Source organism: Oncorhynchus gorbuscha, linkage group LG23, assembly GCF_021184085.1.
Source record: "Oncorhynchus gorbuscha isolate QuinsamMale2020 ecotype Even-year linkage group LG23, OgorEven_v1.0, whole genome shotgun sequence".
NCBI lineage: Eukaryota > Metazoa > Chordata > Actinopteri > Salmoniformes > Salmonidae > Oncorhynchus > Oncorhynchus gorbuscha.
Genome location: NC_060195.1, coordinates 33035508 through 33056421, shown reverse-complemented (window position 1 = coordinate 33056421; position 20914 = coordinate 33035508). Strand labels below are relative to the sequence as shown.

The 20914-nt window shown below is 44.3% G+C and overlaps 2 protein-coding genes across 3 annotated transcripts in view; one reads left to right on the top strand and one right to left on the bottom strand.

Annotated features, from left to right (window-relative positions):
• Positions 1 to 15743, top strand: part of LOC124010533 (rho guanine nucleotide exchange factor 6-like) — a 34762-nt gene extending 19019 nt beyond the window's left edge. Inside the window, exons 9-22 of one of the 2 annotated variants that reach the window (XM_046323055.1) lie at positions 321 to 443; positions 2125 to 2263; positions 2677 to 2736; positions 3740 to 3886; positions 5011 to 5097; positions 5193 to 5274; positions 6043 to 6158; positions 6425 to 6589; positions 7528 to 7548; positions 9369 to 9462; positions 11259 to 11345; positions 11793 to 11892; positions 12950 to 13004; positions 13169 to 15743. In XM_046323055.1, the coding sequence (XP_046179011.1) occupies positions 321 to 443; positions 2125 to 2263; positions 2677 to 2736; positions 3740 to 3886; positions 5011 to 5097; positions 5193 to 5274; positions 6043 to 6158; positions 6425 to 6589; positions 7528 to 7548; positions 9369 to 9462; positions 11259 to 11345; positions 11793 to 11892; positions 12950 to 13004; positions 13169 to 13291 (1399 nt within the window). In that variant the 3' untranslated portion in view covers positions 13292 to 15743. The remainder of the gene's footprint in view (positions 1 to 320; positions 444 to 2124; positions 2264 to 2676; positions 2737 to 3739; positions 3887 to 5010; positions 5098 to 5192; positions 5275 to 6042; positions 6159 to 6424; positions 6590 to 7527; positions 7549 to 9368; positions 9463 to 11258; positions 11346 to 11792; positions 11893 to 12949; positions 13005 to 13168) is intronic. The other variant, XM_046323056.1, reaches the window with a different exon arrangement.
• Positions 15744 to 16961: 1218 nt separating this feature from the next.
• On the bottom strand, positions 16962 to 20549 carry LOC124011387 (CD40 ligand-like). The gene is made up of 5 exons (XM_046324708.1): positions 20071 to 20549; positions 19213 to 19347; positions 19071 to 19092; positions 18065 to 18151; positions 16962 to 17666 (listed from the first exon to the last, which is right to left on the bottom strand). Exons 1-5 carry the CDS (start codon positions 20251 to 20253, stop codon positions 17299 to 17301), a joined length of 795 nt encoding a protein of 264 aa, XP_046180664.1. The 5' UTR covers positions 20254 to 20549; the 3' UTR covers positions 16962 to 17298.
• Positions 20550 to 20914: the final 365 nt, after the last annotated feature.

The window sequence follows — 20914 nt, the reverse complement described above, 5'->3', positions numbered from 1 at the left end:
GAGACTGCATTTGATCACCACCATCAACAAAGAATGATATCGCATCCTTCCAATAGAGTTCCAGACACTATGCCAATAATCTATGCCATGGTGCGTTGAAGCTGTTTTGGCGGCTCATGGTGGCACAACGCCCTATTAAGACACTTGGTGGTGTTTTGTTTATTTTGGCAGTTACCTGAAGCTCTAGATGGGGAGGCCTCAGGTTACTATGCTCCCTCTATTGGACCATATGTAGAATGGAATCTGAACTTAACATACAGGAACAACCCAACTGTTGCCCTAGTAACTAACACACCCACTTCTTTCTGTGTGTGTTGCAGAGTTCCAGAGAGCCAGCAGCGATTGGCTGCCTGCTACCTCAACCTGATTGGTCAGATCAGGAGGCTGTACCGGTCATACTGTTCCAGTCACCCCTCGGCTGTCTGCGTACTCACTGACCACAGGTCAGTCCTTACTGGCATCTCAGTTCTGCATGACATGCATCTGCATTTGATTGACATTTCACTGTAAATTAACATGTCCATCAGTTTAGTAATGCAAGTAAAATGGAATGTCTTTGTGGATAACCATAGGCTATTGGAGAAGAGTTGCAGTTTCTCTTTGACCCACTAGGTGTCATACTTTCTCTGGAAATGTAGAGGTGCAACAGAGCGGTGTCTCAAATCAAATTGTATTAGTCACATACGTTGAATACAACAGGGGTAGATGTCACCTTACAGTGAAATGCTTACTTACAAGCCCCTAACCAACAGTGCAGTTTCAAAAAGTATGGATAAGAATAAGAGATAAAAGTAACAAGTAATAAAAGAGCAGCAGTAAGAAATAAATCAAATAACAATACAATAATAGTTCATTAAAGTGACTATGCATAGATGACAACAGAGAGTGGCAGTGGTGTGGGGAGGGGGGGGTAATGCAAATAGCCTGGGTAGCCATTTGACTAGATGTTCAGGAGTCTTATGGCTTGGGGGTAGAAGCTGATTAGAAGCCTCTTGGACCCAGACTTGGCACTCCGGTACCGCTTGCCGGTGGTAGGAGAGCGAACAGTCTTGACTAGGGTGGCTGGAGTCTTTGACAATTTTTATGGCCTTCCTCTGACATCGCCTGGTATAAAGGTCCTGGATGGCAATGAGCTCGGCCCCAGTGATGTACTGGGCCGTTTGCACTACCCCCTGTAGTGCCTTGCGGTCGGAGGCTGAGCAGTTCCCATACCAAGCAGTGATGCAACCAGTCAGGATGCTCTCAACTGTGTGTCTTTCTTGTCCGTTGTGAGTGACCTTTTTTAGTTTGTAGCCTCCTCATTCACATCCCCTCACTACAACCAGTCAGGATGCTCTCAACTGTGTCTTTCTTGTCCGTTGTGAGTGACCTTTTTTAGTTTGTAGCCTCCTCATTCACATCCCCTCACTACAATCAGTCAGGATGCTCTCAACTGTGTCTTTCTTGTCCGTTGTGAGTGACCTTTTTTTAGTTTGTAGCCTCCTCATTCACATCCCCTCACTACAACCAGTCAGGCCCTGAGGTTCTGTGAACAGTTACTCACAGCGCTGTCCATCACACACAATGTAGTTGTAACGAGCAAACAGAGCAATGAATCAAGTGGTTGTGTAATTATTGTGTTAGTTACGCAATTAATCATGTACACTATTGTGGAACTGGTGTTTCTCTTCCCCCCCTCCCGGTCTCTTTCTGCGCAATTGTTAATGTGAAAACATGCACTGCAGAGACGAGAGAACACTGTCATGACACACACGAATACACACAGGAAGCTGCACACAGGATATCTATAGTTGTGGTTATCTTCCAGGCAGGTGAGGCACTTTTGATTTCACACTGAACTAATTAGCATCTTTCATACTGTGGGATCCTTTTCAGCTTTTTTCTTTCACTACCAAACACATTCAACAAATCTAGATTATATTTTCCCCATGGTAGAATATTTTCTCTCTCTTTACAAGGTCACCCAGCAGTAAAACTGTGTGTGTGTGTGTGTGTGTGTGTGTGTGTGTGTGTGTGTGTGTGTGTGTGTGTGTGTGTGTGTGTGTGTGTGTGTGTGTGTGTGTGTGTGTGTGTGTGTGTGTGTGTGTGTGTGTGTGTGTGTGTGTGTGTGTGTGTGTGTTGTAGTGAGGAGCTGGGTACGTTCATGGAGAGCCAGGGGGCCAGTCCGCCAGGCATCCTGACCCTGACCACCAGCCTGAGTAAACCCTTCATGAGGCTGGACAAGTATCCCATCCTGCTGCAGGAGCTGGAGAGACATATGGAGGTAGCCTAGTGGTTAGAGTGTTGGACTAGTAACCGAAAGGTTGCAAGTTCAAATCCCCGAGCCGACAAGGTACAAATCTGTCGTTCTGCCCCTGAACAGGCAGTTAACCACTGTTCCTAGGCCGTCAGTGAAAATAAGAATGAACTAGTTGCCTAGTTAAATAAAGGTAAAATCAAATAAAAAATAAACATTAGGCCTCATCTGGAGCCAACATAACTCTCTATAAGCCCATCTATGGATCCATATGCAACTGAGATTTAACTCCCCTCCGCTGTTCCAGATGTCACTCCCCAATATCATGTATTGGTATCCCTCCCAAACGTCTTAATGTAGATTGATTTATACATTTTTAATTAGGTATTGTGTAAGATATAAATGATTTAAATGTTTATAATTTGTTGACTATCTTGCAGGAGGCCCACCCGGACTACAGTGACATCTTGAAGGTTACGGTGGCTTTTAAAAGCTTGGTGGTAGGTACAGAACCCCTGTGGTTCCTCATGCAATGTTTAGGTAGACATGGTCCATAGAGATTAGCCGTGTACACTGAGTACTGTTTCAACTCACTAGTCTACAGTAGCATCATCTAGTCTATATTACCTAACACACTACCAAGAATCATCACTGTCTGTCTTGATGAAAGCACACTGAGCTATTTGAAACTACCGAAGGCTGTCCTTCTCAGAAGATTGGAGATGCTGCTTGTGTTACGGATACGAGTATCCTGTGTAGGTCGTATGTTTCCAAACTGAGATGGAGCATCACATAAAAGACACTCTTCCACGAGAGAAATTCTCAAGATGATACGCCCATCTCGGTTGTTTTAATGAAAAGAAAAACACCCATCTTGCTTCCTGTGTAATATGTCCTCAGTGAAAAACGTTTTCCTCTGGTGGGTTGTGGACTGAAATAGCAGCATGATACACCGTTTTCTGTTGGAGCAGTAGTTTGAGAGGAAGTTTCCACAGTGTGGCTGAGAGTTTGCGGGGAAGCGTTGACTCACACACACTGTAGTCGTCTCTTGACGTGTGAGGTGTGTATTTGAGCAGATTTTGGGTCCACCAGCCCTATTTACGTGAACCTGGTTGGTGTTGATTTGTCATTTTGTCTTTGAAAGATGGGGAATCCCCCTTCTGGTCCCGGTAAACTGTTCTCTGTAACTCACCTTTTGCACGATGCACAGTTCCTTTAAACCTGTTGCAGCATTGCCATATCCTGGACATTTTTACATTATAGTGTGGAAATGCTTACTAAACCAGGCTTAAAACAGCTTCTATCTTATGGTTAATCTATCCAGCACACATTAACAGTGTTTTCAAATTCTCATATGAACTATACAGTAATGCTTCTACACCTGCATTGCTTGCTGTTTGGGGTTTTAGGCTGGGTTTCTGTAGAGCACTTTGAGATATCAGCTGATGTACGAAGGGCTATAGAAATAAATTTGATTTGATTAATGGACACCTCCCCTTTCAGGCCCAGTGTCAGGACCTGCGGAAACGTAAGAACCTGGAACTACAGATCCTGTCGGAGCCAGTGAGAGGCTGGGAGGGAGACAGCATGAAGTCTCTGGGTCACGTGGCCTACATGTCCCTGGTCCACATGCAGAACGGGACCAATGAGGTGAGAGCAACGGATACAGGTGTCCCCCAATATGACGTGTTAGGATCTGGGGAAGGGAAGCCTATCCTAGATCTGTGTGTAAGGGCAACTACCTAGAGAGAGTGCTACAGGCCACCTCCGAGAAGGTCAAAGTTCAAAATAACAATGTTTTGAGCAGTATGAACGGTGGTTAGGCGAATAACGAGAAAAGGAAGGTAGACCATTTACATTCTCTGCCAGGAAATACAATTTCCAAACAGCTGCCTGTTTGTTCCCTCATAGGTTTAGAGTTGATACAAGGACCTGTTTCCCCCGAATTGTATTGTTTTAGCTCCTGTGAATAGCATTTCCAAATGACTGAACGTGCCATTGGCACATTATTTGGCACAGATAAGATTGTTTCCGTCTAACACATTCTGGAGATCAAATTGTATTAGTCACATGCGCCGAATGCAACCGGTTAGTTGAGGTAGTATGTACATATAGGTAGAGTTAATTAAAGTGACTATGCATAGATGACAACAGAGAGTGGCAGTGATGTGGAGGGAGGGGGGGGGGCCTTTGCGCTCCGGTACCGCTTGCCGTGCAGTAGCAGAGAACAGTCTATGACTGAGGTGGCTGGATTCTTTGACAATTTTTAGGGCCTTTCTCTGCCACCGCCTGGTATAGAGGTCCTGGATGGCAATGAGCTCGGCCCCAGTGATGTACTGGGCTGTTCGCACTGCCCTCTGTAGTCCTATAGATGAGTCCTATATGCTGATTGCCACCCCCTCTCATACGTTATGCCTATTTCATTATGAATCAGAAACCCCACACTGGCCATATATAGAGTGGAAAGCCAGTCCCCCTCCACGTAGTGTGGTTTCTGTGTAGGGGTCGACTATGAGGATCTGAAAGCTGAGAGGAATAAATATCTGGCTGTGTTTTGGTCTGATTGAAGCACCACCTGACGCCAATCTAACATCTTTCAAACCTATTCCCTGTTTTCTTCACTTTTGAACTCAAATCAAAAGTATTCTTCATGTACATAGTTTACAGCAGGGATAAAAGGTGCACCAAAATGCTTAAGGGCTAGCGCCCTCACCTGTGTCCGTGGGTGTCATTTTGTGATTGACTCTGTGGTGCTGCTTGTGTGTTCCCCATAGGAGAAGGAGGAGCGCTACCTCATGATGTTTCCCAGTGTGCTGGTCCTACTGTCTGCTAGTCCGCGCATGAGCGGCTTCATATACCAGGTAAACTAATGCGTCCTAACTATTGCACTCAATCTGGGGAAGTGTGTCAACCCCCCCCCCCCTCTTCTCTCTCTGTGTCCCCCCCAACCCCCCAGGGAAGGCTGCCGCTGACAGGCTCCACAGTCTCCAGGCAGACGGAGGACACGGAGAACGGCCACTACACCTTTGAGATCACAGGTACCGTAGGTTAGCGAGGGAGCCTTGAGTCATTTAGCAGACGCTCTTATCCAGAGCGACTTACAGTAATGGGTCCATACATTTTCATGCGCTTTGGTGTGGTCTGCAGTTCCATCAAGTAGATTAGTTCTAGTGAGTTTGCAATCAGTGCCAACGATTGGGTTTCCTGTGAAAGGCCTATATCTTAACACACCGGTCCGTTACGCTCTACACGTCAGTGGGTCGAAGGTCAGTAATGCAGTTGCGCCTCATTTTTAGCGAATGAATGGAGGATGTCTTACTTAACATCCCTCTGATAGAGCAGCTTCCTATGATATTATGTCATTCTCATTCCAATACACCGAACGGTGTAAAAACCTTGATTCGTCTCGGTTTTAATGATGCAGTGACTCATAACGTTCACCGAGGGAAACGATGCTACATCAATGAGTTACGTGAAATTATCCGTCATAGCGTTAATGCAATGCCATCATTAACATGCCAGGGCTGCAGGGAGAACCACTCCTCCTAGTTGTCTTGTTTACTTGCCACAGGACACAGGATTGGCTAACAGTTTATTTTTAAAAACCATGACACCATAATCCAGTTTTTCATCCAGTCGCGACTCGCCAGCTGTCATGGTGGACGGGTATGATTCATGCCAGGTGCCCTATATGTGGGCGTTACGAAACGCCTTGCAAACAGTTTTACCCACCCCTAACTCTAGGTAACCCAGCCTGAAACTTCCCTGCAAAGTGCAACCCACTGAAGTGTGTGTGTGTGTTGCAGGAAGCACAATGGATCGCATCACAGTGTTCTGCAGTAACCCCCAGGAGCTGCAGGAGTGGCTGGACCATCTCCATGCCTACAGCGAAGGAGCCAGCCCCGTGGGCACCATTACCAAGGTAAAGACATGGGCACACTGTTCATGATTTCTTTCTGAAAAGATGCAGAAAGTGGCGTTGCGTAGAGAATGTTCGCTAAAGAAGATGGCTGTGCTGTATTTCCCTCTAGACTTAGTATCATAGTATGAGAACATCGACACCACTTCATGTATCCAGAACTCTCATTGCGCTGAACCATTTCAACATCCACTGTACTTCACACATGGCTGGCACTTGCATTCAACTTGCATTGAACCTCACACATCCATCATCTCTCTGACTGAAAGCCGGTCAGTATGGTGGGCACCCCCACTCACCTGCCCAGCTTCAGCACCCCCAGCCAGGCCAACCGTGGACCCCTGGAGCCCCCCAAGACCACCAAGCCCTGGTCTCTGAGCTGCCTGCGCCCCGCCCCACCCCTCAAGCCCTCCGCTGCACTGGGCTACAAGGAGGTAGGCCAACCCAGACCTACAGAATATCCATCTATCTCTTTGTTCTTCAGTCTTGATACCCCGAGAGCTGCAGTGTGAGCAGGGTTTTGTTCCAGCCCAGCATTAACCCTCTAGAGTCTGGAGTTATTCAGGTTCTTGATGAATAGCTGATTACTTGAATCAGGATATAGTGCTGGGATAGGACAAAAGCCTGCACACTCTAAGTTTATTCGGAGCCTGGGGTAAAGAGCACTGCTTTAAGTATTTTACGTTAACATGAGTTTAACGGGTCCATGGAAAAACCCTGTCAGATATAGCTGTTTGTGTGGGCAGAGCTCTTACCAGATGAGTAGGCAAACGGGGGTCCCAGATTCTATATAAAAACAGTGTATAGACAAGGTGAGGGGGTTGTGTTGGTGATAAGTAACTACATTAATTCCAGTACAGACTTGTCTTTTGAATGGCGCTTGTCTGGCTGTCAGGTTGACCTGGTGGTGGGCTGCACCAGCTGCTACTCCACAGGGTCGGGAAGTGTGCGGTGAGGTCGAGCTCGGTCACTGACCATTTATTTTGCCAGAATAATCCTCTTAAAAATGGTTATCGTTTTGCAGATTCCTGAGATCCATGAAAACGTTGACAAAAAGACAATGACGTAGGTTGAAAATAGGTCATTTGTGGTGAGATTTCACGATATTCTAAAGCCAGAGTGCAGCATTATCCACTATGCTCTATGCCCTCAGGGTTAAAGCAGCTATTAGCTGCATCTCACCTTCCCCTCTCTTTTTCTCTGCGGAATCATCACTCTGTTTGCTTCATACTGCAGGATGACGGGGGGGGTACTGACATTTTCACCGTTCACCCTCTTCTAATTTCTCCCACTTTTTTTTCTTCTCATGCATCTCTATATCTCTCTATCCCTCTCTCTCTCTGTCTCTCTCTCTCCATACTGGCTGCTGTAGAGGATGTCTTCTATCTTGAAGGTGAGGCTAGATCTATCACTCTCCCTCTGTGGATGTGTGCGTCCATGTGCTGAAGTGGCATGTCAATGCTCTGTTTGCCTCTTCCTCTGCAGTAAGCTGTTGGTTTCCTGTGTTCTCTGCTGCCTTGTCTGTCTTTTATCCCCATACTCACCAAGAGCCTCTGGCAGACGTTCTGTTTTCTAGGTAACACAAAGCTATTTCTAGGTAACGGATGCAAGTAGAATTTGATGCAGAAACACTCACCCCCCCCCACACACACTTTTTATAAAGAATCAATCATCCCACTTTTTAATAGGTCTGTTAGGGAGCTTTATTGAGATGGACAAATTGTGCATAAATGTGTGTGTGTGTGTGCTTTATTTTCAACGAAGCTGCTTCTTGTTGCACCTTTGGCCAGTATATGATCAAATAAGAAAGAATGGCAGTTTACAGGTTAGAAAATGGGAGGGGTTACATAAGAGGGTTTTACAATGGTTCATTAATGGTAAAGGGGATTCATTATAGCAGACGTGATGACATAGGCCACACAGTTAGCACCAAGTGTGTGACATGGCTGTGCTAAAAACTAAATGTGTTAATTAATGACTCGGAGGGGAACATTTTTGTTTCTAAAAGTAAACTGTTAAAAATAATACCAGGGTTGTGTTCATTAGGCACCAAATGGAAGAAACATGACTGAAATGAGGAGTGGCTACTTAAATTGTAATTTTATTTTCCTGTTGCGTGCCCTAATGAACATGACCCAGGTTTCTTTGGTTACTGCTGTCCCATGCTTGTGGAACTTCTAAGACTTTGTCACAGTGTATGTTTTCGTCTATGGAGGCAATGTGTGTGTGTGTGTGTTACTGTAGGCTTGCATTTACTGTGATGTTTTTCCCCTGGCTTGAAGGTGTGTCACTGTGTTGGCTATGACTCTGTGTACCATACCCTCCTAACAGTTCTCTGTCACTGTGTTGGCTATGACTCTGTGTACCATACCCTCCTAACTGTTCTCTGTCACTGTGTTGGCTATGACTCTGTGTACCATACCCTCCTAACAGTTCTCTGTCACTGTGTTGGCTATGCCTCTGTGTACCATACCCTCCTAACAGTTCTCTGTCACTGTGTTGGCTATGCCTCTGTGTACCATACCCTCCTAACAGTTCTCTGTCACTGTGTTGGCTATGACTCTGTGTACCATACCCTCCTAACAGTTCTCTGTCACTGTGTTGGCTATGACTCTGTGTACCATACCCTCCTAACAGTTCTCTGTCACTGTGTTGGCTATGACTCTGTGTACCATACCCTCCTAACAGTTCTCTGTCACTGTGTTGGCTATGACTCTGTGTACCATACCCTCCTAACAGTTCTCTGTCACTGTGTTGGCTATGACTCTGTGTACCATACCCTCCTAACAGTTCTCTGTCACTGTGTTGGCTATGACTCTGTGTACCATACCCTCCTAACAGTTCTCTGTCACTGTGTTGGCTGTCTGTGTACCATACCCTCCTAACAGTTCTCTGTCACTGTGTTGGCTATGACTCTGTGTACCATACCCTCCTAACAGTTCTCTGTCACTGTGTTGGCTATGACTCTGTGTACCATACCCTCCTAACAGTTCTCTGTCACTGTGTTGGCTATGACTCTGTGTACCATACCCTCCTAACAGTTCTCTGTCACTGTGTTGGCTATGACTCTGTGTACCATACCCTCCTAACAGTTCTCTGTCACTGTGTTGGCTATGACTCTGTGTACCATACCCTCCTAACAGTTCTCTGTCACTGTGTTGGCTATGACTCTGTGTATCATACCCTCCTAACAGTTCTCTGTCACTCCTACAGGACTCCAGTAAGAGCTCTGGGCCCATTAAGAATTTCTTCCCAAAACGCAGAGCAGAAAGGAAACATTCCGACGAGGAGTTCCTCTTACGGAAAAGTAGGTTTGATCATTCCACGCTAGGAAATGAAACCATAAATGTGTTGCCACCAGGGAAAGCACCGATTCACACTCTGCGTGGCAAAATACAGTCGCTGCCTAACCAATGAACTCATTTCTCTCACTGTGAATCGACACTCCAGTGTAATTCACTGCACGTTACTCAAAACACATGTCTCACGTGATTTATGGTACCTCATCGCTAGTTGAGACATCCAGCTCCTAGTAACTGTCCAGTACATTACATTACATTTAAGTCATTTAGCAGACGCTCTTATCCAGAGCGACTTACAAATTGGTGCGTTCACCTTATGACATCCAGTGGAGCAGCCACTTTACAATAGTGCATCTAAATCTTTTAGGGGGGGGGGGTGAGAAGGATTACTTTATCCTATCCTAGGTATGGGGTTTCAGGTGTCTCCGGAAGGTGGTGATTGACTCCGCTATCCTGGCGTCGTGAGGGAGTTTGTTCCACCATTGGGGGGCCAGAGCAGCGAACAGTTTTGACTGGGCTGAGCGGGAACTGTACTTCCTCAGTGGTAGGGAGGCTGAAGGCCAGAGGTGGATGAACACAGTGCCCTTGTTTGGGTGTAGGGCCTGATCAGAGCCTGGAGGTACTGAGGTGCCGTTCCCCTCACAGCTCCGTAGGCAAGCACCATGGTCTAGTAGCGGATGCGAGCTTCAACTGGAAGCCAGTGGAGAGAGCGGAGGAGCGGGGTGACGTGAGAGAACTTGGGAAGGTTGAACACCAGACGGGCTGCGGCGTTCTGGATGAGTTGTAGGGGTTTAATGGCACAGGCAGGGAGCCCAGCCAACAGCGAGTTGCAGTAATCCAGACGGGAGATGACAAGTGCCTGGATTAGGACCTGCGCCGCTTCCTGTGTGAGGCAGGGTCGTACTCTGCTGATGTTGTAGAGCATGAACCTACAGGAACGGGCCACCGCCTTGATGTTAGTTGAGAACGACAGGGTGTTGTCCAGGATCACGCCAAGGTTCTTAGCGCTCTGGGAGGAGGACACAGTTGTCAACCGTGATGGCGAGATCATGGAACGGGCAGTCCTTCCCCGGGAGGAAGAGCAGCTCCATCTTGCCGAGGTTCAGCTTGAGGTGGTGATCCGTCATCCACACTGATATGTCTGCCAGACATGCAGAGATGCGATTCGCCACCTGGTCATCAGAAGGGGGAAAGGATAAGATTAATTGTGTGTCGTCTGCATAGCAATGATAGGAGAGACCATGTAAAATCTTACTTTTAAAAGTTCACAGTCCGTTAAGTCATACCTAAATAATGTTGTTGACTCATCCTATACTCATATTTGTGGCCAAAGTGTAAATAAAATAAAAACACTTAGGAAAGAAATTCAACTCAAACAGACTGTTTAAAAATGCTTGCTGTTTCCTCATTAAACGTGATGTCAAGTTGGCTGAGCTGGCCAACCAGCTTTTTAATGATGGTATACACCCACACTGTTCTGTTGTAGCCCTTACCATTCAAACACAGAACAGCGTCTTTTAAACATACGTAATTACCATGTATTGGATGAAGCAGCTAAATCAGTTCTGTCTGTCTGTCTGTCTGTCTGTCTGTCTGTCTGTCTGTCTGTCTGTCTGTCTGTCTGTCTGTCTGTCTGTCTGTCTGTCTGTCTGTCTGTCTGTCTGTCTGTCTGTCTGTCTGTCTGTCTGTCTGTCTGTCTGTGTCTGTCTGTCTGTCTGTCTGTGTCTGTGTCTTTCTTTCTTTCTTTCTTTCTTTCTTGTTCAGAAGGCTCATGTCTCCCTTGTGTGCCTTTGATTGACAGGTACAGCTGCTCTGGAGGAGGATGCCCAGATTCTGAAAGTGATCGAGGCCTACTGCACAGGGGCCAGCCAGCATCAGGCCAGCACAGGTGAGCCGAAGAGAGTGTCTGTCTGTGGACACGCGCACTTGTATGCATCTGTGTGTGAGGGATTATTTTCAACCTGTCATAAATGTAAGTGTGTGTATGTTATACACACACTGGCCACCCCTCATAAGGACTGGCCACCCCTCATAGCTTGGTTCCGCTTTAGGTTTCTTCCTAGGTTTTGGCCTTTCTAGGGAGTTTTTCCTAGCCACCGTGCTTCTATACCTGCATTGCTTGCTGTTTGGGGTTTTAGGGTGGGTTTCTGTACAGCACTTTGTGATATCAGATGATGTACGAAGGGCTATAGAAATACATTTGATTTGATTTATACAGACAAATCATTTATTTCAACAGGTCCAAGGTGTGTGTGTGTGTCACACCTTTTAATGGCCCATAGATAGGCATGGTAATGACTCAGACTTACATGTGTGTTATTGTGTCTTTCTGCAGCAGTGAGGAAAGTGTGTGTCCCTCAGGTCCTGCTGCCTGAGGAAGAGAAGATCATGGTGGAGGAGATGAAGAACAACGGTCAGACAAGCATAGAGGAAAAGTAAGATGGCCATCACTCAGGAGAATAGATGTTTATTAAACCATTACAACACTGTGCGTTAGGGCGGGGCGGTATACTATCAGAACGGAGAAAGACTCATTTGAAATCACTTATTTGTTGCCTCCTAAGATCATGAACTACTGAAAGTATATTTTATAACTTTTTTATTATTAAAAACATAAAATACCATCAAAAATGTGAAAAATATGATATTTTGGCCAGATTGCCCAAAAGGCACTTGCACATCTGAGCTGTTTTTGTTGCAGGTGCCTGGTAATAGTTGAATAAAATAAGAAACCCGCACACCGCTCTTGATGGTGTCACCGCTCTTTAATAAGCTTAAGTATCGGACACACTGCCTTAGCACCATTATGTAGACATAGCTCCACCCACATCCGTTCCACGCATCGAATGGGGTTGGAGTCAAGACAACCAATAAGTGCTACCAAATATAACAATGTGCATTTCATAAATATTTTAAATGGTGTGTACGTTCAACGTATTAAACACAATGAGGACATCGAGCTGCCAAGCAAGTTTTCATAAATCATCAGGTACAGCGCAAGAAAAACGTCCGAGTAAACTGAAATGGGGGTATAATTCATGTTCTCATTTACAACATAACATACATAGGCATTTCATAGGAAATAATGTATGGAGGGTGAAAGTCTGAAAACATTCTCTTTTACTCAGAGTATTATGTATATCACCTGGCCATATCGCTCAGCCCTACTGTGTATGTACATGGGTCTGCAGTTAGTTTTGTTTAGGTGGTCGTTTCAACACATCTAATACGATGCTTTTTCAAATCTGTGGTATTTATTCATCCAGTTAAAATTAAGAAATGTATTTCTTTACATAATAACGTTAAGGTATTAGCAAGTGGTAGTTTTGCCTTGAACATTGAGAAGCAAGAAATTGCCTCGTCAATATTTGTGAAATTATCTTCGACTGCCTGGAGCACTCAAATTCCAAAGCCTTTGTCAAAGAACATAATGTGACATTAAGATATGCTGCTGTCCCACTTTCTGATAACCTTTTGTTTCTGCACTGGCAGGAGTCTGGTTGATGCAGTATATGCTTTAAAGGATGAGGTCCATGAATTAAAGAAGGTAAAACAAGAATTGTTCATCTAATGTTCACTCTGAGAAAGGTAAAGGCTGACAAGTCATTTTTGCTAAGTCGTGTTGGTGTAGTCGGTAATTGTGGGTTCATACTTGTAGGTGTGTTCTCACATCTGTGCTGTGTAATATTTAACGTGTATGGGTCTTGTCAGGAGAATAAGTGGATGAAGCACTGTATGGAGGAGGAGCAGAAGTCTCGTAAGGAGCTGGAGAGAGTGGTCAGGAAGCTGGCCAAGCAGAAGAACGACTGTGCTTGGGAGGATGGAGGACACTGAATAACTCCACATACCTACCCAACTACCTACCTAGCCCGTGTGTGTGTGTACGACTGTGTGTGACTGCCTTCAATCCCTACAACACAGAAGGGTTGGATTCATGCATCTGGACAATGGTTAGAGCAACTCTCTGGTCTGATGCTTGGGGGGGGGGGGGATAACCAGAAGCAAAAATTCTGATTGGTTGCCTCCCGTCTACTGGCACTGGTCAACTCTGATGGAGCCATTTTGGACAAAGGACAAATAACTACTGCTCTATTGTCACCAGCTGCATCGCCACTGTGGACTATTGGGTCTACATTTTCAATAGAACATCTAATGGGAACGAGAAGCCATCTTTCGGTTCAATGGGGTGTTCTCTTGCATGTACTTGTTTCTGCAGGAGAGCGACACCCTCTACAATAACTAGGGCTCATCAGGCCCACTCTACGTCTGTTACAGCACTGTTTCTTTATTTTGGTGTTGAGGACACCCCTTGCAGCCTTGTCGGGAAAGAGTGAGGCTTGCATCGAGCTTTATTGAACATCATTGGCATTTTGAGATTGCACGTTCTAGACGTGAGACTCTGCGTCTCCAAGCTGTTTCATAGTCCTCAGAGCTTTAGCTTTTCATTTCAGATGGGTGAGACCTATCCGTGGACTATCAAACAGTCCTCTAGCTCATGGTAAGTGGATTTCAATACCGCTCATATCCAAGCTGGTATTAACATTAATGAATAATGTCCTTGACTGTGTTTCTTACAATCTGCGCGGATGTACAGTATTTTTGAGATATTGTCACACATTAGATGTCACGATCAATATATAGGCCAAAGCTTTCAGGGATATAGATATATAACAAATAGAACACCCGTATATGGTGTATTGCGTATAAAATAGACATGTAAAGATGACAACTGTGTGGCCTATACTTTCTTACTGAAACGATATAACAATTAAATACATGTACTAATAATACATAGCTTTGCTTTATTCGGGAGTTAAAGAATATATATTGCTTATTTATTTTCCATGAAAACATTTCATTATGTAGGTAGAGATGTGTGTATTGTATGTAGGTTATATGGTACTGGGAACCTACTTGGGGCGGTCTCTGGGTTTCTGCCTTAAACCAACCCGCACCGCAAAAACCATCTCTACAGAATGATCACCTAAGGAAAAAATGTTTTAAAGTGATCTTTATTTATTTGGCATTGTCCATTGGGGAAGACAAAACACAACCCATTTTGATTTTAAGAATTTGGTACCACAGGAACAATGTTATTTGTACTTCGTAAACTGTGTCCCACAATGTGAGTTAGGGTTACATTCCGCCCGTTTTCACAGAGCGTCTGAGCTGGACTGCTGTTCTAGGATCAGGACCCTCCGGTCCATTTTTATCTTAACTAATTATGGTCTAAAAGGGAACCAAGATGATCCTTTTCTTGGACGGTTTGTAAATTTCGTCTCTGGTCTGTTGTTCTTATGCTTCTTTCTGGTGACTTAATGCAGATGGAGATATATGTCCCCACTTTGATTGTGTTGATGGAGAGTGTAAAGTATGAGTAGTGGGATCAAGGGCCTCCTGATCACAGTGGATTAAGTTATGAGGTACAGAGGAAGTGGCAGGGATTTACATGCACAGGTTTTCTGTCATGTTTCACATTTGAATGGGACTGATGGCACTGTTTAGATGGGGACAGGTAAGGGTCGTGTGACGATTCAATGTGGAACCGGGCTTTGATGGCTTATGTCAAAGCCTTCGGGGAAAGATTATTCAGTTGAATCACAGCACTTGCTCCCAGGATGACGTGCAGTGCGTGCACTGTAGCACCTGATGTCAACCTCATACTGCAGAGTGACCGTAGGAACTTCATGAGAATGCAATGTGACCACTTCAGTAGGACTGTTTTCACTTGGGTGTCACTCTGAGACAGTCAGTTGGGCAGTAGACCAGATTGTATAAAGAGACATATCTCTGTTAATGTACAGTGATGATGACTCATTCACCCACTTAACCCAAAATGGGCCTATTGCCTTGTCCCTGTTTCCTGGCCACTGTGTTCTCTGTAGTCCTGATGTATAGCAGCATACTCTTACAAGCTGTTGTGTTCAGGTCCCACGGTCTGTCAGGGCAGCTCCACATGTTTTGTCACCTGTACAAATGTCCTTCAGTATAATTTGTTTGTTTTATTGCTGAGATTATTTTTAACATCAATATTTTTATCAATGCATTTTATTTTCCTCATAAAGTGTCTTAAACATTTCGATGTCTGATAGCCTAAGCGAGCACTTAGACTGACCATCCTGCTCATGACCACTTGTGTCGGCAGACCGCTCCACGTGTATCATTTGAAAAAGTGGTTTGATGCCAAATTCTAACTCTATTGTAAAGGCATTTTGTTTCTTCTTCTAGTTGCGGCACACTTTCATGTTTTCAGTATGGCCATTCTTTTAATAAAAATCAAACTTGATCCGCTGTTATTCATCCGTTTTTCTTTCATGCTGGAAAAGTCCATTGGTAAACTGCGTTCCACCCTGTTTTCCACTTCTGGGTTATTGCACAGGTACATAGAACATGCTACAGTGACTAGCGTATGTTGAGAGAGACCCATGACAGGATGGAATGACTGAGTAAAGATGACATCCTGTGAAAGCCACTTCTCCTCTCTTCATCTCCTGACAGGGTACGCTGCACCTCTGCTCTGTAGACTTGTTCTTTCCATGCTGCTCAACGACTCCCTCTACCCCTGCAGTGGAATGGTCTATATGACGGCAGGGCTGTGTGGAGTTTGTTGCCATACGTTCGTACTGTTTTTATAAACCCGATTTAGTCAATGGAATATGTATCTTAAATCCCAATCGAAACCTGGAAGCCAGTTTCACTGCTCTTTAATTCTTCCCCTCGAAATCAGGACTGATTTAGACCTGGAACAAAATGGTGCAATTAATTATCAGGTAGAACAGAAAGACAGCACTACTCCGGACCTCGTGGGGCAGCTTTTCCCAAACAGGGTCCTGGGGTCCCCAAGGGGAGCACGTTTTGGTTAGCACTACACATCTGATTTAAAATAATCAACTCATCATCGAGCTTTAATTAATCGTCTGTGTAATGCTACAGACAAAAGGAAAAGGTTTACCCCTTTAGGTCCCCAGGACCGAGTTTGGGAAGCGGTGTCTTAGGGTAAGATTTGAATAACCCTGGAGTAGATGTTACTACGGTATACAAAATGGCTTACAGTCTGTGCCCTGTGTGAAGACCTCATATTGCTGTCACAGCATCCTCATGAAACGCACTGATTTTCATTAGACCTGTCTGGTTTTGCTGCACAGATCTTTTTGCTCTGGTGCTAATTCTAGAGGTTACTGCAGCGTTTGTTGTAAAGGGATGCAACATTGCTGCAGAAGGTTTATGTGAGACACTTGTTTTTTTTCCAACTTGGTTTCATAAGTTGCGTTGGGGACCATAAGTATTAAGTACATGACATTTGTTTGTGGTGATGAGTCAAACAACAAACCATTTTAGTTTGATAATTATGCTTAGCAACCCACGAAATTGCGGGGGGGCTTGTGGAAATAAAGGTTTCATGGGTTGCGTCAGCTCCAAGCACCGAGACGATACTGTATGCGATAAACCAATTGGAAACCTTCCATAGAGAGATGGTTACTTTTCATTTAAATAATCAAGCACATTTTTTATTAAAATATAATAATTTATTAACTATACAGACACCATCCGTCACAATAAATACACAGTCATTGCCATATTCTTAGAAATTACTATTAATATCTAACATTGTGGGGGCAGGGAGAGCAGGTTATCCAATCAACAGCAATAAGTTCCAGGGATTCCTTTCACCGAGGCCTTTTTAGAAATATGTTCAACTTGGTGTAGTCCAGGAGCAGATCTGTTCTCAGTCCTGTACCAAACCAACAGCACGCAGGGCCTTGATTCCACCCATCACTCCAATACAGTAATAATCCAAAGTAATACAGTCCATCCTCTCCATACTGTAGGTAATGTCTTGTCTACAGCTTAAATAATCCAAAAGTGGTCGTCCCCTCCTCATAGTTGACCAGGCTGGGGTCCGTCACCCACACAGAGATCTGGTCTTCAGGCTCCAGACTGAACACGCCTCCCTGGAAGGCCGTACACACGTCTGTCCGGTTCTGGTCCCCCAGGCTGCAGTAGGCTGTCATCAGGTTCTTCTCCTTTCCTGTCTCCCCCTTCCTCAGCTTCACCCGGCTCGCCAGAGGGGTTTTGGGGTGCCATTTGGAGAAGGCCACCTGGGAGTAAATGTCGTAGTCTCCAGGCTGCAGAACCTTCAACCAGCTGGACTTGAAGTACTGGACGTTCCTCAGCACTGAGTGGCCTATGTTCCACTCCAGATACTTCGCTGTTCAACCAAACAATTTATATTTTAAGTATTTGCATTTATTATGGATCCCCATTAGCTTCTGCCAAAGCAGCAGCAGCTACTCTTCCCGGGGTCCAGCAACACTAAGGAAATGTACCTATAGTTCAAACGTTACACTTCACAACACATTATTACCCACTACTACAACATATCTACAGTACAAAATCGATGTGTGTGTGTGTGTCTTCACTGTCGGCGCTGTTCCATAAGGTGTAGTTTTTTTTGTTTGAATCAGATTTTACTGCTTACATTAGTTAAGAGTTCCATGTAGTCATGGCTCTATGTAGTACCTCATACTGACACTCTTTTCTTGAATTGAGGCTACAATTTCATAGGAAAAAGACAAACCAAGAATGCTTGTGATAAGTAACTCTTACATGAAGGGAGTGCACCAACGACAGGTTGCTTGACTATCATGCGTGCCATGGCTCCATACGAGGGCACACCCCCAGTGCGTTTCATAGCTGAAACGGAGAACAGACAGTCAGTCAGTCTTCACCCTCTCAGAATAGGAGGTCCTCTGCTGACAGAGTGGCAAGTAAAGCAGATGAAATAAAGAAACACAAAGAGCTCGGTGACACATGTTGTTTTGGCTCTTTACTCCAGCACTTTGGATTTGAAGAGATACATTCACTATGAGGTTAAAGTGCAGACGGACAGCTTTAATTTGAGGGTATGTTCATACATATCGGGTGAACGGTTGAGAAATGAATGAATTCAGTACATCAAGTTTGTGACACATTTGTTGAATGCATTTGCTAGGGTTAGGGTTAGGGTACCCCCAAGACATGCTAACCTCTCACCATTACAATGGCAGTGAAGGTTAGCATAGTTTTTTTTTGGGGGGGGGGTGTATGATAATTATGTGTCTAACTTTCTCCCTCATCATTATCCACGATTAATTCAGGATTATCTGTAATCATGGTAGCATCCACATTAATGCAGAAGTGTTTAGAAACATATTCTATTCTTATTTTCAATAAAAGTAACACAATACATTATTTACCAGGAATTTTGATTGGGCACAGCGTAATCTGAAACACAACCCAAACAAACAGCAAATGCATCCTGCAAATGTGTAGTCACAAGCTTGATGTAGTCATTGTGTGCTCTGAATATGGGACCAAATACTTAAAATTGTACTACTTTTTAATTCACATAAGAGAATTTGTCCCAATAGCCTTGGTCCCCTAAAATGGGCGGTCTATGTACAAAAGGTCTGTCCTCTCTAAACGGTTCACCCGATATGGATAAAAAATACCCTCAAATTAAAGATGACAGTCTGTAATCCAAAGTGCTGGAGCACAGAGCCAAAACCACAACAAATGTGTCACTGTCCCAATACTTCTGGAGCTCACTGATGTAATGAATATTTTAACATACCTTTTCCTTCAACTTGTGAGACCTTGATAGGAGAGAGAGCATAGCATTGCTTAATTATCTGTTAATACGGCATATTTCTTCGTCTCCAAATGTACTCCTTAAAACCTCTATCTTCATTTGAGTCTCAGAAACCATAGCCTACCTTTTCCATTATGTTTTTGTATTTCTCCACAAGCTTCTCACAGTCCAGCACTGACTGGCTGTCTTTCTCGCACTCCCCAAGTCTCCTCAGGACGACCATGTCATCCAGGTACTTGTGCTCAAAGTCCTCATCATACTGAGCCCAAACAAAGCAGGAATTAATGTTAACCCTACATTTAATATCAGCACTGATTAAGGAGGACCACACGTGTCTTTCAAGTTCACATCAGGACAAGCGCATGAAGCATGTTAGGACTAAGCACTTGTTTTGTATGTGCTGTTGCTAAATGTTTCTGTTCAATGTTTATTCTGATCATGGAAAATGTTCTCATGAACCCATTTTAATTGTTTTATAACGGAGGTTGTTTCCTGTGCTTGAAGAATAGTAGGCCTGGGTTGAAACTGAAATACTTTAGATGTTGAAAAGACGCCCTTACTCTGTAAACCACATTGCTCTTTGAAAATACACTATACTCTGTCACGTATAGCCGACGGCAGTCAAATTCAAACAATATCTCGCTCTCTAGTAGCGTTCAGGATAGATTTCAGCTATAAAATAATGAAACGGGTCACACTTTATTTGGTTCGTCCGGATAGTTCGTCTGGAGATGCTCTACAGGTGGTCATACTTTCAACAAACTATCTGTTGATGAGCAACTGCTGGCTAAGGTTAGGTTTAGAATAAAGGTTAGGATAAGGACTAGTGTTCGTAGACAGTTAGTTGAAATGCTACTGAGAGTCTGTTGAGCATTCACAGATGGACTTATCCAATTAAAGTGTTACCAGAAATAGACTTGTATCCATGATCTATGATAGTTTTGAACGTGACACTAAGAAACTAATAAAGGTGAGTTCTTACCTTGTTTTCCTTGTGGTACAGGTAGGTGAATCCCCCCAGTAGTAGCAGCATTTGGAGCACTATCATACCAATGAGGAACCCGAGGAGAGGTTTGTTGTGGCCCGTTCCTGGTGCTGACTTGACAGAGCCTAGCCGGGGGGGGGTCGGTGGTGGAGGCAGGTTGGTCTGGTACATGTTGATCATGGTGGTGCAGAGAGATTTACTCTGGGGAGGTCTGGCTGCCTACACACACCATTCACTTCTGAATAGCTACTGTTAGTCGACTGTCACTAGCAAGTGTGTTCCTCTGAGGCTACTTCCCGGAAGCTCTCAACTTTTAGGTGTGTGCCTCTGAGTGCGTGTCTATGTGTGTGTGTGTGTGTGTGTGTGTACATTGTGTCTGAGATTGATTTGAATGCATCAACCTCTCTAAACAATCCCATTTTTACCTGTTGGCTTCTCCAGTCCACGTTTACCCAGGGACTGATTCCAAAAAGTTCCTTTCTTGAAGTGTTTGGTGTGTGATATGATAGAGCATAGTAGAAATGCTCATGGAAATCACCTAAAGAATAGTTTGAATGTTGCACAATTAATGCATTTGCTGACCAAGGCTTTGTGGCTGAAATTTGTCCATCTGACAGAAAAAGATTCAACCAGAGTTACAGCACCTAGAGGTGCATCTATATATTTCTGTTTAGAGTTGGGCATGTTAGATTTTTCAATTGAATCAAACGTTTTCATAGGTTTACAGTTGAAAGGACGTCGCCAAATATATATATTTTTACAGTTTCAGATCCCATCAAGGCCCTGATTGGTGAACCACTGATTCATTCACAGATCTTTGCCTGTTGTCAAGGTTAGAGAC